Below are 17,773 nucleotides of genomic sequence, written 5' to 3' on the forward strand. Positions count from 1 at the left end.
TTTGTATGTGAATGACTATAATACAATCTTAAATTGCTTCTTAATTATTTAGTTGGGTTCCTGTTTCTTTGCATGCACAACCAGGATTGAACAGGGCTAAGAGACATCTGGGATTTATATGACTAGAAGATACTACTAGGATCTATCGAGATTGATTATATCATATTAGAACATTTCTCTCATGGCATCAGGAATATCCCAACCCAGTGCACATACTAAGTTTCTATTGAAATTCAGTGCACTGCTATGATGTGTAACTCATTTTTATTGTCAGATAGGATAACGCTGTTTGACTTTTTGATATTTCCTTTTATTATGAAACAGAAATTTGGGAAAGCCCAATAATTTCTTCAGGAACAAGTAATTCAGTTCCGATTGTTACATGTAGATTCAGGTTGTTAAACATAAATAACTCTAAAAGTGGACATGACACAGCTGACAGTTGTCCGTCACTGTAACACTTTATATCTCCGAGAATTCAGATCTCACATAGAATCATCTGCCTCAGAGTGATCCACTATGGGCTCACGACAAATAGGGCAGGTTGAATGTTCTGCCAGCCATTGATCAATGCACTGATAATGGTACTCATGGGAGCATGGTAGGATGCGTAGCATGTTGCCTGCAGTGTATTCTGTGATGCAAATGGTACAGATTTTAGTTGCATCTTCCTCTTCAGAAAATCTTAAAGGCAAGTTGTTAATCTGCAGTTCGCTAAGGCCTGTAGGTTGGTGTGGGTCTGCTTCATGTAATAAGAGAAATTGTTCCAGATTAAGGGAAGACCCAGAGTCGCTATCATCATCTATTATTGGGGTCATTCGTCCATCTTCTTGCCCGGTCTCTGAGAAGCCTGTTGATGAGCTTCTTTCATCACTGTCTTCAAACGTCGGTGAGCTAATTTCCGAATCTTCATCACTTGATCTAAAACCAGACATTTGATTAAATGTGGCACTATAAATATCGTAGGGGCTTGAAACTGATATCAGTAGTAAACTTGAATCAGAATCATAGCTAGCATTTGAAGCAGAACGAGGTCTGCTATCACTACCATTAGGTCCACGTCTTTCATTTGGTGACTGTGCCCTTCCCATGTTTTCACTTGGACGTGACACAATATGCTCTGAAATACTGCCACTGTCCATAAGGTTACTTGAGTCACTAAATACTGTCATTGTCTGACATAAAATAGTCTGAGTTATAACAGACATTATACCACTTGCGCTAGTACTTAAGCTAGTATTTACAATTAAGCTAGTATTTAAAATTCTATGAATGGAATTTCTGATGGTATTGGCATAAGCTCTCTCATTGGCCTCATCAGAATCTGAAGACATAGGCTCCAGTTCTTCTTGCTCACTTTCTGAAGTGGTGGTGTTGTTTGGTAAGTCTGATGTTAACTGAGTTCTACTAACTTCTCTGTATCTCTGAGAACATGCTCGACAATGAACTGGACAAGGACAGAAGGGTCTGGTTGGATTTGTCTCCCTCACTTCCCAAGATTCACTACTGCTCATTGGGTCTGAATAACATTCTCCAGGAACAGCATTCCTAGTTCTAGAAGTTTCAATAAGACCCCTATTTTGCAACTCATGTCCAGGCATTTGCTGTCTCAATGTTTCTTCATGCCCAGTTCTAGAAAATGTATCATTCTCACTTATGAGAGGTTGTTTAAAAGTCTGAGATGGTATATCTTCATTCATTCTTTGAAAAAGTTCCCACAGTGTACGTGGAGGTGTCCAACTGTCAGTCCTTGCTCTCGTTCTCCGAGAGTCTGGGCTCCTACTTCTTGGTCGTCTCTGACTTCTAGTCGGTGGGACTTCCATTAATGTTTCCATTGTATCGTGTTCTGATGCAGATGCTGTTGTAAATAGTGACTCAGATTGTGGATTTTCCACTTGCCTTTGGCTGTCTTCCGTATCTTCTCTTCTGGGAAGTTTTGCAGATGCTACATATTCATTTTCTGGATTTGAGTATTCATCATCACACTCAAGATTGCTTTCTAAGCCAAATCTGAGCTCATCACTGTTAGCACTAATTTCGCTCTCTTCTCTCCAAGACTGATTTTCTTTTTGTTCACTTGTCACATTTTCAGTTTGTCCGGAAGTGGTAAGCCAGTCTAGAAGAGAGTCCTCACTGGATTCATTATCTGAAGCATCTCCTCTATCTGTTAATTTAAAAAAATGGGGGGAGGGGCCATAAAAGAACTACCAAAATTGGAACTATCATAAAATAGCACTCTGAAACTTTGTTTAGAAAGCAAACAAAAATGAGAACTTAAACACTCAGATGTTTTCAACTGATTTCACATTTACTTTATAAGTTATACTTTAAAAGTTAATTATCTTTAACTTTAAAGTTAATACTTTAAAAGCTTTATTATCTAGATTTATAAGTAAAGGCAGGGAAGTTTCAATTCCATCTGAAAAAGAGTACACTAATCCCAGATAAATTTAGAGAGGTTTTTACAAAGGGTATCTGAAGGAAGTTTGTTTTTCAATAGTTTGTCATATACACAGCCCTGTATACCACTGTGGGAGGAATGTCAAGAGACAACATTTTTTTTTTCAGTCCACTGTCAAAACACCAAAGCAATTAAACCAGGTAAACACCAGTTAAGGTACAGTGCCAGTATTTTAATTCAATTGATACTATTGTCTAATTCTCATTAGTCTCCAACATTACTACTCCTAGGCTCCTATATGCTTTTGATAATGTATAAGTTGTTTTAAAATATAAGATTATTGCCAAATATAAGCAAAGTTTATAGGATTAAAAGTATTTGAATTTTGAATACTTCTTAATATTACCAAGATTTTTAATTGACATTAAGCTGAACATCAGATCAAATGAATAGACTGAACCTAGCATGGTGCATATAAGACCATATTCTGGAAACAAAGTATTATAATATCCTCTTCATTAGGTAGTAAACTCCTCTATTTTACACTGGGAGAGAAGGCACCATATCTGAGGTTCCAGCAGGGTTTCTCAGCCTTAGAACTATTTACATTTTAGCACTGGGCAATTATTATTTTGGGGAGCTACCCTGTGCATTGTGTCATATTTGGCAGCATCCCTGGTCTCTGCCCACTAGATGCTAGTAACGCCCATGCCTCCTTCTGTGACAACCAAAAATATCTCCAGCTATTGTCAAATGTCCCTTGGGGTGGGGGAGAGCAAAACTGTCCCCAGTTGAGAACTACTTGATTAAAATATAAAATATTTCTTTTTGCTATTTTTTTTGCATGTCTATGTAGATAGAGAGGGCTTCCCTCATAACTCAGTTGGTAAAGAATCTGCCTGCAGTGCAGGGGACCCCAGTTGGATTCCTGGGTCAGGGAGATCCGCTGGAGAAGGGATAGGCTACCCACTTCAGTATTCTTGGGCTTCCCTTGTGGCTCAGTTGGTAAAGAATCCGCCTGCAAAGCAGAAGACCTGGGTTCCATCCCTGAGTTCCATCCCTGGGTTGGGAAGATCCCCTCCATTCCAGTATTCTGACCTGGATATTTCCATGGACTGTATAGTCCATGGGGTTGCAAAGAGTCTGACACGACTCAGCGACTTTCACTTTCATAGATAGAGAAAATAATTCGGGACATAGGAGGAAATTTCCACTGAGGTACAAAACCAACCAACAAACAAAAACCAATAGTCTACTTCACACTATTTCCCAATTAAAACAATCCAAATGTGAATCAGGAAAAAAAACCTACCCTGGCAATCTTACCACTAACCAAGTAAATGTCAGTTCTTTTTTATGAGAAGTTCCTTACCAAATAATGTATGCCACTTCTGTATAATTTACTATTTACTATTATGAAGTGATTATTTAATACTATGAAGTTCCTTTTTCATCCCATCCTATTCCCCCCAAAGAGAAATATACCTGTATTTTCATCTGAGTTTCGTCGTAGGTTTTCTTTCATTATTTGAAGCCTCTTCTGCATCTCTTCTTCCGTACTTTCACCTAGGGGGCCGAGCAAATTGTTGTCCCTCATAAGTATGTAATCTTCCTCAATCAGATCACTTACGAATGGGTAGTAATCATCTTCTCGAGCCAATCGGTCTATCTGACCTCTGTGTCGGACCGAAACTCTGTCTTCTTCATCGTCGGAATCTGAGCTTTCCATCTCGATGAACAACTGGAAATTTATCTAAATTTCATGACATAGGGCTGAAATGCAAAAACCGCTTTCAAGCAATCTTCAGCTTCTACTTCCGCCTGGGAGTGATCCGAACACACCCAGTCGGATAACCATACGCCTAGGTTCCCCGCTGCTCCGCTACTCCGCTATTGCACCTCAGCTCTGCAGCCTCTGGTGAGGCAATAATTGAGACCCGCCTCTACCTCACAACTTGCTTAGGTGTTGCCTAGGCATCCATTGTCTTCCTTAGGTAACTGAGTAGGGCCTGGATTCAGGTTGGGTTTCATTTCATTCAAAAGCAGCCAATATTTCTGAGGGTTTATAATGTACCAAGCACCATTCTTCACTGTCCGCCCCACCACCACCACCTCCACACCCCCCCCCCGCAGACTATTCTCAGACTTTCAGAAGGCTTTTTCATTCGCTACATTTAATATAACAACCTGCTTCAAAATGCCATGCCAAAGTCAGCCTCATTAAATGTAGCATATCTCATTTTCAGGTGCCGAGGGACCGCTCTCTTTTCTCTTCGTGAATTCCTCAGATCGTAGACTCTCACGAAGAAAGTAGTTCACAATTTTTGATAATTCCCCAGGGTCTTAGTTGAATCTCTTCAGTGCGTCCTCTCCCTTTCAACTCTTAATGGTTTCATCTTGATTATACGACCCTTCAATCCTGTTTGAAACAAACAGAAAACACCATAACTTGGGCAGGCTTTTCTGCTCATCCAGGGAATTTCTTCTCCACAAAAGCATTCGGTTTCGTTTTTGTCCTTGTGTCTCCTGCAAACGAAACTAGCCAGATTATCACAGGAACTTTAAAAAATGGATACAGAATATTTATTTTACCTATGGTAATGAGTACCATCCTTGCTGATTTTGTTCCATGTGCCTTAGTGCTAAGTCACTTCAGTCATGTCCGATTCTGTGCGATCCCACAGATGGCAGCCCATCAGGCTCCCCCGTCCCTGGGATTCTCCAGGCAAGAACACTGGAGTGGGCTGCTACTTCCTTCTCCAATGCATGAAAGTGAAAAGTGAAAGTGAAGTCACTGAGTCATGTCCAACTCTCAGTGACGCCATGGACTGCAGCCCACCAGGCTCCTCCATCCTGGATGTCTTTATTTAGTGGTGAAAATAAACTAACGCTTATTTGTAATGCTACCTGAAGGAGACCTCTACGATTTTCTGGACTCGTCAATACTACCAGCCCAGCTTAACACGTGTTTGAGAGTTTTTCATTCAAATTATTCATGTAAAGATAAGATTTGGCCACTGAATTTGAGATTATTTAATTTGACTTATTTAATAATTAATCCATCCAACATAAACTGGGTCAGTTATTGTCGTATCCTTAGAGCTATGTCAATTGTTGGAGCGGATTGTATTCCCAAGTGATTCACACCAAGTGAGGCAAACACCATCTAGAAACTATCAAAATACAGTATATTTTAGGATAGATTTATATATGTTTTATTGTGTCTGTACAGAGAACTATGCAACAGTTATTTAATGGGAGTTGGGAAATGTTTCACAGAGGTATTATATTTAAATCTGAATCTTTAAATATAGTTATTAGTTTCTATAGATGGAAAATGGCAGTTATGTGTTGGTAGAGAAAAGTTCTGTCAGAAAAAGTAGACTTGAAAGACCTTGGCTTATTTGGGCAACTGCGGCCACAATTTTGGGGCAGGGGTGGAAACAGGAAATTCATCTCAGAGAAAGTAACTGGCACAAACTATAAATTGAGTTTTGAGTTTTTTGAGTGTGAGAAATAGGATACTGATTAAGATGTTTTGGTATATTTTGAGAACAAGCAGTGGATTTTATTTTTGCTGGCTTAGTGTCCCCGTAACAACTTGTGCTGATAGCATCCTGATTTTCATGGTGGAAAAACTCATTCTACAGTCTTAGTCCAGTTGGTTTAAGTTTAGCTGAATTCACTACCGTGGCTAAAGGAAAAGACATATGATGCAGCCATGTCCAATCAGCATATCTCAAATTGGCTATGGTAACTGGTCAAAATATGAGCATGTGAACAAAAGTACATTTAAGAGCTAAATCTGAAATGTTAGCTAGAACTATTGAAAATGAGAAATTCTTTTCCACTGGGGTTACTAAGCTGGTGAGACATGAACCTAAAGATGCTTGTGACTATGCTTTATCCCAAGAATGAGGAAAATTGACATTAAGAGACAGAGGAAAACAAAGATGGAGAAACAACAAGATATTTGAGAAAAAAAAATTGAGAAGTACCTGAAGGTAGATGTGCCTTAGGATTTTTAGATCTTTAAAACAATGTATTTCATTTGAAAACTATAAGATTATGATTGGAAGGCTCTTAATAATTGTCATAGGAGAGTAATATGATTGGTGATGATGTAGTAGTAGTTGTGGTTGTTAAATCACTCAGTTGTGTCCAACTCTTTGTGACCCCAAGGACTGCAGCATGCCAGGCTTTCCTGTCCTTTACCATCTACCAGAGCTTGCTTAAATTCATGTCCATTGGGTCGATGATACAGTTAGATGTCAAAAAGTAATTTGATAGAGGGGGGGAGGTCAGAGAATGAGTGAAATAGGTGTGGGAGATTAAGCGGTACAAACTTCCAGTTGCAATAAAAAGAGTCAAAGGGATGAAATATACAGTATGGAGAATATAGTCATTAGTAATATAACATTTTTGTAGGATGACAGATGGTAACTAGGCTTGTGATCATTTTATAATATACAGAAATATCTAATCACTATGTTGTGCACCAGAGACAAACAGTGTTGTAGGCCAAGTATATTTCAAAAGACAAACAAACTCATAGAAAAAGAGATAAGATTTGTGGTTACCAGAGGTTCGGGCAGGGTGGGGTGGGGTTTGGACAAAGGAGGTCAAAGGGTACATACTTCTAGTTAGAGGATAAATAAGTACAGGAATATATTGTGCAACATGATTAATATAATTAAGACGGCTATGTTGTATATGAAAGTTGTTAAGAATAAACCCTAAGAGTTCTCATCACAAGAAAAATATTATTTCTCTTTTATTTTCTACCTACATGAGGTGATAGATGTTTACTAAACTTATCATGGTTATCATTTCATGATGTATGTAAGTGTAGGAGAACAACACTTGCCATCTCAAAATGTTTCTTTGGCATGTAGATTATTTCAAGCTGGGAAAAATAAAAACTCTAGGCCCAAAAGTCTCAGGAAGAAACTTTGACCTTGCCCCTAACTGCCTAAAAAGTTTAGGTAAAGGGCTTATTCCCCAATAGAGCAACCACCAGAGATATCTACAAAGAATATGGCTAGTTGTGGCAGGGAAAACACAGCAGAGCCTAGAGAGCTAAGACCATTCTGTGTCTTATTGTCTACATCACCCATTTACCAAACATTTCCTTTTCCATCTTCATATGAATCACTTTGTTCTCCTTTGAAGTCTCCAATACTATCCATGACATCTTTTGTCTTTAGTTAAAGATGGTATTTAAGGTAAGGGTTTTAGCCATTTGGGTTTTTCAGATTTCCTGGGTCTTTCTCATATGTTCATGTTATTAAACTTTGATTTTTTTTTCCAGTTTTGTCTCATGCCAATTTAATTCTTAGAGCAGCCAGATGAATATAGACGGGTAAAGGAAAATTTCTTACTGCCCAACATAAGTCAAATCACTGTGCTGTGTGCCTCAAACTTAGTGTTAAATGTCAATTATATCTCCAAAATCTGTAGAAAAAAATAATTTACAATTAAGTTACCACATAAAATTTAGTTGCTTTTGTCCAGTCTATAAGACTAGAATGTTCATATAATTTCAATTTAATTGGATTTAGTTTTTATGAAAAATTCAGAAAACAATATTTCTGTCATTCATTTGTTTAATAAGTACTTATTAGGCATTGAAATTGTGTAAAGTTGAAAGAAATGAGCAATCATTTTCAATTGATTATGAGTGAAATGTAGTTATGACATATCAATATAATGTTAATATTGTGGATAAATTTCCTACATCTTTGTACCCTGAGATCCTTTCAAAATGCCCTTACATTTGCATGTTTCATTAATTATACAATGTATTCTGATACCTTGGCCCAGTAATACTCATTTAATTCCTATATGAGGAAAAAATATCCTGAGATGAAATATCACTGAACATTTGGTTTATATGAAGAAACAGAATGGCCCTGGTGGGAACTAAAATGTCTTTCATTGATACCTTAATGAAGAGTGAGATAATGTTACGCTACCAGTTAGCTTCCTAGTGGGATTTTTAGGATGCCTAAGTCAAGAGATATCTTGAGTGACAGGCAAGTTTGGTCTTGGAGTACAAAATAAAGCAGAGGAAAGGCTAACAGAGTTTTGAAGAGAACACACTGCTCACAGCAAACATCCTCTTCCAACAACACAAGAAATGACTCTAAAAAATGGACATCACCAGATGGTCAATACCGAAATCAGATTGATTATTTTCTTTGCAGCCAGAGATGGAGAAGATCTATACCGTCAACACAAACAAGACCAGGAGCTGACTGCGGCTCAGATCATGAAGTGCTCATTGCAAAATTCAGACTTAAATTGGAGAAAGTAGGGAAAACTACTAGACCATTCAGGAATGAAAGTGAAAGTGAAAGTCACTCAGCTGTGTCCAACTCTTTGTGATCCCATCAGAATAGTGCAGTGGATTGCCTTTCCCTTTTCCAGGGGATCTTCCCAACCCAGGGATTGAACCCAGGTCTTCCGCCTTGCAGATGAATTCTTTACCAACTGAGCCAGAAGGGACACCCAAGAATAATGGAGTGGGAATGGAGAAGCCTATCCCTTCTCCAGCAGATATTCCTGACCTAGGAATCAAATCAGAGTCTCCTGCATTGCAGGCGAATTCTTTACCAACTAAGCTATCAGGGAAGCCCAACCATTCAGGTATGCCCTAAATCAAATCCCTTACATTTACACAGTGGAAGTGACAAACAGATTCAAGGGATTAGATCTGATAGAGTGCCTGAAGAACTATGGACAAAGGTTCGTGACATTGTACAGGAAGCAGGAATCAAGAACATCACCAAGAAAAAAAAAATGCAAAAAGACAAAATAGTTGTCTGACGAGGCCTTACAAATAGCTGAGAAGAAAGAGAAGCAAAAGGCTAAGGAGAAAAGGAAACATATACCCATCTGAATGCAGAGTTCCTAAGAATAGCACAGAGAGATAAGAAAACCTTCCTCAGTGATCAGTGCAAAGAAACAGAGGAAAACAATAGAATGGGAAAGACTAGAGATCTCTTCAAAAAAATTAGAGATACCAAGGGAACATTACATGCAAAGATGGGCATAATAAAGGAAAGAAATTGTATGGACCTAACAGAAGCAAAAGATATTAAGAAAATGGGGCAAGAATGCACAGAAGAAATATACAAAAAAAGATCTTCATGAACCAGATGACCAGGATCAAGTGGGCCTTAGGAAGCATCACTACAAACCAAGCTAGTGGAAGTAATGGAATTCCAGTTGAGCTATTTCAAATCCCAAAAGATGGTGCTGTGAATGTGCTGCACTCAATATGCCAGCAAATCTGGAAAATGAGCCAGTGGACACAGGACTGGAAAAAGTAATTTTTCTTTCCAATCCCAAAGAAAGGCAATGCCAAAGAATGTTCAAACTACCACACAATTGTACTCATTTCACCCATTAGCAAAGTAGTGTTCAAAATTCTCCTAGCCATGCTTCAATCGTACTTGAACCGAGACCTTTCAGGTGTTCAAGCTGGATTTAGAAAAGGCAGAGGAACCAGAGATCAAATTGCCAACATTTGTTGGATCATTGAAAAAGCAAGAGAGTTCCAGAAAAACATCTACTTCAGCGTTATTGACTACACTAAAGCCTTTGACTATGTAGATCACAATAAACTGTGGAAAATTCTTCAAGAGATGGGTAGACCACCTGACCTGCCTCCTGAGAAATCTGCATGCAGGTCAAGAAACAACAGAATCAGACATGAAACAATGGACTTGTTCAAAATTCGGGAAGGAGTATGTCAAGGCTGTGTATTGTCACCCTGTTTATTTAACTTCTATGCAGAGTACATCACATGAAATTGTGGGCTGGATGAAGCATAAGCTGGGATCAAGATTTCTGGGAGAAATATCAATAACCTCAGGTATGCAGGTAACACCACCCTTAAGGCAGAAATAGAAGAGGAACTGAAGAGCTTGTTGTTGAAATTGCAAGAGGAGAATGAAAAAGCTGGCTTAAAACTCAGCATTAAAAAAAGAAGATCATGGCATCTGGTCCTATCACTTCATGGCAAATAGATGGAGAAACAATGGAAACATTGAGAGACTTCATTTTCTTTGGCTCCAAAATCACTGCAGATGCTGACTGCAGCCATGAAATTAAAAGATGCTTGCTCCTTGGAAGAAAATCTATGACCAAACTAGAAGTGAAGTGAAGTTGCTTAGTCGTGTCCAACTCTTTGCGACCCCATGGACTGTAGCCTATCAGGCTCCTCCGTCCATGGGATTTTCCAGGCAAGAGTGCTGGAGTGGGTTGCCATTTCCTTCTCCAGGGGATCTTCCCAACCCAGGAATCGAACCCGGGTCTCCTGCATTGTGGGCAGATGCTTTACCGTCTGAGCCACCAGGGAAGCCTCACTGAAAAGCAGAGACATTACTTTGCTGACAAAGGTCCATTTAGTCAAAGCTATCATTTTTCCAGTAGTCATGTATGGATGTGAGAGTGGAACCATAAAGAAAGCCAATCACCAAAGAATTGATGCTTTTGAACTGTGGTGTTGGTGAAGACTCTTGAGAGTCCCATGGACTGCAAAGAGACCAAACCAATCATTTCTGAAGGAAATCAGTCCTAAATATTCATTGGAAAGACTGATGCTGAAGCTGAAGCTGAAATTCTTTGGCCACCTTATGCAAAGAACTGACTCATTGGAAAAGACCCTGGTGCCGGGAAATATTGAAGGCTGGAGCAGGGAATGACAGAGGATGAGATGGTTGGATGGCATTATTGACCTGATGGATATGAAAGTGAGCAAGCTCAGGGAGTTGGTGATGGACAGGGAAGCCTGGCTGCTATAGTCCATGGGGTCGCAAAGGGTCGGACACAACTGAGTGAATAAACTGAACTGAACTGAGTTTAGCAATCCTAATTTGCATGCTAGGTGTGTAGTTGTGTGTGTGTGTGTGTGTGTGTATGTGTATGTGTGTGTGTGTGCATGCCAAAGCCTTTGACTGTGTGGATCACAATAATCTGTGGAAAATTCTGAAAGAGATAGGCATACCAGACCACCTGACCTGCCTCTTGAGAAATCTATGTGCAGGTCAGGAAGCAACAGTTAGAACTGGACATGGAACAATAGACTGGTTCCAAATCGGAAAAGGAGTACATCAAGGCTGTATATTGTCACCCTGCTTATTTAACTTCTATGCAGAGTACATCATGAGAAATGCTGGACTGGAAGAAACACAAGCTGGAATCAAGATTGCCGAGAGAAATATCAATAACCTCAGATATGCAGATGACACCACCCTTATGGCAGAAAGTGAAGAGGAACTAAAAAGCCTCTTGATGAAAGTGAAAGAGGAGAGTGAAAAAGTGGGCTTAAAGCTCAACATTCAGAAAACAAAGATCATGGCATCCGGTCCCATCACTTCATGGGAAATAGATGGGGAAACTGTGGAAACAGTGTCAGACTTTAGTTTTTTGGGTTCCAAAATCACTGCAGATAGTGAATGCAGCCGTGAAATTAAAAGATGCTTACTCCTTGGAAGGAAAGTTATGAGCAACCTAGATAGCATATTCAAAAGCAGAGACATTAGTTTGCCAACAAAGTTCCATCTAGTCAAGGCTATGGTTTTTCCAATGGTCATGTATGGATGTGAGAGTTGGACTTTGAAGAAAGCTGAGCACCGAAGAATTGATGCTTTTGAACTGTGGTGTTGGAGAAGACTCTTGAGAGTCCCTTGGACTGCAAGGAGATCCAACCAGTCCATTCTAAAGGAGATCAGTCCTGGATGTTCATTGGAAGGACTGATGTTGAAGCTGAAACTCCAATACTTTGGCCACTTGATGCGAAGAGTTGACTCATTGGAAAAGACTCTGATGCTGGGAGGGATTGGGGGCAGGAGAAGAAGGGGCCGACAGAGGATGAGATGGCTGGATGGCATCACCGACTCAATGGACATGAGTTTGAGTAAACTCTGGGAGTTGATGATGGACAGGGAGGCCTGACGTGCTGTGATTCATGCGGTGGCAAAGAGTCGGACACGACTGAGTGACTGAACTGAACTGAACTGAAATGTGTGTGCATGCATGTATATGTTTTCTATATTTGTAAAGTTTTAACAGATGTTTGCTTCAGTTAATAACCATTGACTTAAGTGTGATTTCTGGATCTAGTGAAAGTGAAGCTCACTTGGTCCTGTTTGACTTTTTGCCACCCCATGGACTGTAGCCTGCTGGCTCCTCTGTTCATGGAATTCTTCAGACAAGAATACTGGATTTGTTAGTCCTTCCCTTCTCCAGGGTATCTTTTCAACCCAGGGTCTGAACAAGGTTTCCCGCATTGCAGGTGGATTCTTTACCATCTGAGCTACCCTTTTGACCACCTCCTCCAATTCCCCTTCCCCGACTCCCCACCCCTCCTTCTCCTGCCTTTGGTAACCACTAGTCAGATCTCTTTTTAAGTGAGCTTGGTTTTTGTTTGTTTGGTTTTTTTTTTTTTTTTAGATTCCACACATAAGTGAAATAATAAAGTGTTTGACTTTCTCTGTTTTATTTCCAATTCTCACTGCTCAATTCTCTTTATCTGAGAAACTGACTAAATCAGTTGTAGACAATAACTATTGTGTTATAGGACTTCAAAGTTTGAAATAAAGTGCATTCATACTGCAGAGAACTTTCAAAATTTCAGTGAAATAGGTCTCTGTGACTAGTATCCAGCTGAGTTACTCACTGAAAAAATGTTTCTCAAAGTAGGCTTTTCTTTAGAGTCTTGTTTTTAATCTTTGTTCCCAAATATCACAATTGATGTTCCCAAACTTCATTTTAATTCAGTGTATTGAAAGGCAATATACTGAGGCAATTCAATATACAGGAAGGAGGACTGAGTTGAGAATTGAGAGACCTCGGTTGAAGTTTAATCATTAATCCATTATTTACCCAAATATTTACTCTTTCTAGACTCCAGTTTCTTAAATTCTAATATGTGAAAATTGAATCTATTTCTCATGGTTTGGTTCAGTCAGTTTCTCAGACAAACAGTACTGGGCAGTGAGAATTGAAAATAAGACAGCAAAAGACAAATATTTTATTATCACACTTTATTTGTAATCTAAGAAAAAAAAAAGTCAAAACCGAAAAACCAAGCTCATTGAAAAAGACATCAGACTACCAGAGGTAGGAGAAGGAGGGATAGGGAGTGGGGGGTAGGGAATTGGAGTTAAGTGGTCAAAAGGCACAAACTTCCAGTTTTAAGATAAAGTACTAGGGATGTAATGTACAACGTGACTATAGCTACTACTGCTGTATGATATATAGGAAAGTTGTTAAGAAAGTAAATGCTAAGTATCTTCATCACTAGGAGCAATTATTTTCCTCTCTTTTCTTCTTTCTTTTGTTTCTGTTGTACCTATATGAGCAGATGGATATTAGCTGGACCTATTGTGGTAATCATTTCTTGAGATATATAAGTCGAACCATCATTCGGCATGCCTTAAGCTTATACAGGGATGTATGTCAATTATTTTTCAATAAAACTGGAAAAAAAAGAAAGAAAATAATGTCTGAAACAGAGTGTCAAATTGGCAACCATGAATTAAAGAGGAAAGGTTGAGTGGGGCTACAGTTAGGACCAGTAATGCTGAGATAAATTCCAAAGTCAAGCTAGGATTAACTGTCTCCTAAAATATTCGTTCAAAGCCTGGAAGTTAAAATAGAGTATTGAGCCAAAGAAGACAATTCAAAAAGATTCAGAGCAGAGCCACAGTAAAGTCATATATCCAGCTTGGGGATCAAAGCCATAACGTAGTAGCAGATGTGTGTGACATTGATTTTAACTTGCTAAATTATATTTATACCTTGGATCTCTGAAAGTTGATACTCAATTGTTTTGATATCTTTGTTTATAACGCATGTGAGATGTATGACCTCAATTACCTTTTCTGTTTCATACTTTCATGAATGAGAATATACTCACAACAAAATTTTTTAAAACACCAGGAAAAATGTTTGTTCAGAAAAATACAGTACATATATAACAAAAAGATATAGCATGTTATTAGCACTTAGAAAATAACAAATTCTTAGCATCTTTCATATTTAAGTTTGTAACTGAAGATGGTCAGATTGACCATTTTGGGTGGGAAAGGAAAAAATAAAGACACATTTACTTTTACATTCACCTGCTAGATGTGTTCACTGTAGGCTCCCTTATATATGTGAGGCCTGGGCCTGGGTGGCTGCAAGTACAGTTGTCAAGCTTTTTAACAAACGGGATAACCATTTGTTTCTGCACAGCATAGTATCTTTACATAGGAGCAATCGGCAGAAAACGTGAAGTAGCCAAGCATTCTGTCCTACAAAACACCACCTTAACAGTTATCCATCATTGCCCAACTGTTTTACAACTGTGTCTACTGCACACAAATACATGAAACTAGAGATATGTTTGATAAATAATTCTTTAAAAAATTATTTTCACCCTAAATTTCTCTGTATCAATGCAGATCCAGATTACCATTTAAATCCAAAGGTAAATAACACATGTACATACACTTATAATAACTTCAAGTAGGTCTTTATTTTTAAAAGAATGATGGCAATGAAGAGTCAATCACTACACAGTCTTTGACTACTCAGAAAGAAAAGACTACACATATTTTCTTAAGTCTAGAGGCCACAAATTAGATAACAATCTATTTACTTTCAAAGAAAATGCAGTCTATAAAGATAAATGAAACTTTACCTCAGATATTCAAACCAGTAGCAAAGTTGTTCATCTCACAAACTTAAAAGATATGTGAATAAAAGAAACAACAACAACAACAAAAAAAAACATTATGAAATGAAGTTTACCGCTTGAGGCAAAATTCGAAACAAGTAAAAAGTTACACAATGTGTTAAAGAATAACCTTTTCAACAGATAGTGGCTAATTTCAAAGACTGTCTGATCACCTGAGATGTTATTCCTCTCCTTCCACTGACCCCCTCATTCCCTTCCACACACCCCCCCTCCTAGTTTTCAGGTTGTTCGTTAATTATTTTTCTAATATGACACTGCTCCTTCCTCTTCTGGAAACCTGGAGGGATTCTGTGATTGTCCTCAGGACCTGTACTTTCTTCCTGGTGGAAGGCTTCTGGATCTAGATGTAGATGTGGTTGCTGAGGAAGATCTGGCCTCTGAGGAGGACTTGGTACTTCCAGGAGAACTTGATCTCGAGGATGATGGAGAATTATCACAGGAGCGAGATGGACGCTTCGAACGGCTGAAGTGAGATCGGGCCTGAGATGGCGATCGGCTCCTGCTGAGGGACCTGCGGCAGCGACCAAGCTGTGGCTCTGGCGTGCTTGACTCAGGGGAGGAGTTTCCTGGCTGCGGCCTTGGTGGAAATCTAGGAGGCGACCGTGGCGTGCCATCTGCACCCGCAGCTCACGGCCATCCAGCATGACCCCGTCTAGGGCGTCCATGGCCTCCTCGGCGTGGCGCTTGTCCTGGAAGCGGACGAAAGCAAAGCCGCGGGACTCTAGAGTGAAGCGGTCCCGGGGCATGTACACATCGCCGATGGGCCCATACTTCTCGAAGATGCGCCTCAGGGTGCGGTGTGAGATGCGGTTGGTCAGGTTGTCCACCTTGAGGGAGATCAAGTCGCCCACGTTGGGAGGAGGGCGGTTGTAACTCATGACCTTTCCGAGCTAAGCGGGGAGCCCCCGTAAGCTGAATTCTGAGCTAGCTGCAGTCTGCGAAGGCTGCGAGGACGACGCAGGCTCTAAGTTAGCCTTGGCCTTGTTCAGCCTGAACACTCTGCCTCTTTGCGTCAGTTGACTCAGCCGGTGGCTGCTTAGACACCCCGAATGTTGAACGTTCGGTCCGCGCGGATTGTCTCCAGAGCTCAGACTGCTGGAGGAACAGCTCTGTACCAGTTTTTCTTTCTTTAAAGTGAAAGTTCATGACTATAACATCATTTTATGACCTTTCCTGTATATGTGTAAACACCCAGTTTTAATTATGGGCAAAAGTATATACGTATAGGTGTAATTATGTGACTAAGTAGATGGCAGTGCTGATTCATGTATGCTAAAACCATTTGTTTACTGAAGACAGAAACAAAGTTTCAAAACAGATCATGAACAGATAGGTTGATTCAGTAACACTGACAGGCAGGAGACCATGAGAGCCACCTACAGGGTATGAGCTGTAATCAGAAATTCAGTATGAGAGCTCTTATTCTGCTTGAAAAAAATAAAAAATAAAAGTCAAGTTATGATCTGTCATTCCAAATTACATAATTGAATATAACTCACATTACTAAAATTTACTGTTTTATTATTGGTTAACTAGATATACTTTTTGATGGAGTAAATTCATTTGATATGACTTGCATTAAAAAAATGCTTTTAGAATTAAGAATTATATTTCATCAGATTGTTGGCAAGGCATCTATTCTCATGAATCATGTCTATTAGGCTCTAATAAATGAGCTTGACAGTAAAGGGGTAGAAAATAGTATTTTATTAATTATTTCTCACCTTCAGTGAGCATTATGTACTCTTTACAAGGGTCAAGGAGAGGGAAATTTTCCCCTCTATCCCTCTTGAGTTATATTGGCTGGATTGATAAGAAAATTCGCATAAGGCAGATTAACAGAAAAAGGAACACTTTAGTTCTTGTGCACAGAAGTCTCACAGAAATGGCACCTAAGAAGTAGCCAAAGCAGGCAACTGTTATACTCTTTAGGTAAACAGTAAATTTATGAGGGATTGACAGGGCAAAGAATTTAGGCTTTGGGTGGTTAATTAGTGAGGACTTTAAACAGTGTGGGCTTAGGATAGATAATTAAAGAAGTAACAAGGTTTGTGAATACAGGCTTCTCAGTCCGAACTCCCTCTCTCTGGTGATAAGGGTGTCCTTCAGCCTCTAGATGCAGGGTAAGATTCATCTCCTGCTTTCAGGGAGAAAAAGAGAAAGGTCTTAAGTATTCCTTTTGTATTGGCCATTTTTAAAGTAAATGTGATTTAAAATATTCAATATGTTATTGAGGCATATGGGGCCCTGGGCCCCAACAAAAGTCACTGCATCTTCTGCACGTAATTAATTCCTATGTATGTGTTCTGGTTTTCCACTACTGCATAGCAACCTACATCAAAGTTTAGTGGCTAAATTTTTTATCCTTATTTTATCTCGTAATTCTAAGACACTGAAATCCAGGCAGTAGACTGTAGGACTCGTTTCTTCACTGTATCCACTGAATTAGCTAGGGTGACTGGGATGGCTCTCTTGGAACTACTGGGTGTTAGCTGGTTCCCATCCCCCCCGCCCCAGCCCCTTTATCAGAGCCTCTCCGTGTAGTCTGGCAGATTTCTACTCTAGTTAGATTTCTTAGGTAATGGTCAGGTTTATAAGAGACCGTAGCAGAAGCATCA

At 39.4% G+C, this 17,773-nt stretch overlaps 2 protein-coding genes across 2 annotated transcripts; both read right to left on the reverse strand.

Moving 5' to 3' along the window:
- Positions 1-485: 485 nt before the first annotated feature.
- On the reverse strand, positions 486-4,130 carry LOC108634320 (E3 ubiquitin-protein ligase RLIM-like). The gene is made up of 2 exons (XM_018043722.1): positions 3,887-4,130; positions 486-2,164 (listed from the first exon to the last, which is right to left on the reverse strand). The coding sequence occupies exons 1-2, from the start codon at positions 4,128-4,130 to the stop codon at positions 486-488; spliced, it is 1,923 nt and encodes a 640-aa protein (XP_017899211.1).
- Positions 4,131-15,367: 11,237 nt separating this feature from the next.
- LOC102190127 (probable splicing factor, arginine/serine-rich 4) lies at positions 15,368-16,033 on the reverse strand. Its single transcript, XM_018043694.1, has one exon. The coding sequence runs from the start codon at positions 16,031-16,033 to the stop codon at positions 15,368-15,370; it is 666 nt and encodes a 221-aa protein (XP_017899183.1).
- Between the last annotated feature and the right edge of the window lie 1,740 nt (positions 16,034-17,773).

The sequence above is a fragment of the Capra hircus genome (genome assembly GCF_001704415.2).
Source record: "Capra hircus breed San Clemente chromosome X unlocalized genomic scaffold, ASM170441v1, whole genome shotgun sequence".
NCBI lineage: Eukaryota > Metazoa > Chordata > Mammalia > Artiodactyla > Bovidae > Capra > Capra hircus.

Coding starts and splice junctions, on each gene's coding strand:
- LOC108634320 (XM_018043722.1), bottom strand. CDS start 4,130: ATGGAAAGCTCAGATTCCGACGATGAAGAAGACAGAGTTTCGGTCCGA. Junction 2,165..3,886: donor AAACTCAGATGAAAATACAG/GTATATTTCTCT, acceptor TTAAATTAACAG/ATAGAGGAGATGCTTCAGAT.
- LOC102190127 (XM_018043694.1), bottom strand. CDS start 16,033: ATGAGTTACAACCGCCCTCCTCCCAACGTGGGCGACTTGATCTCCCTC.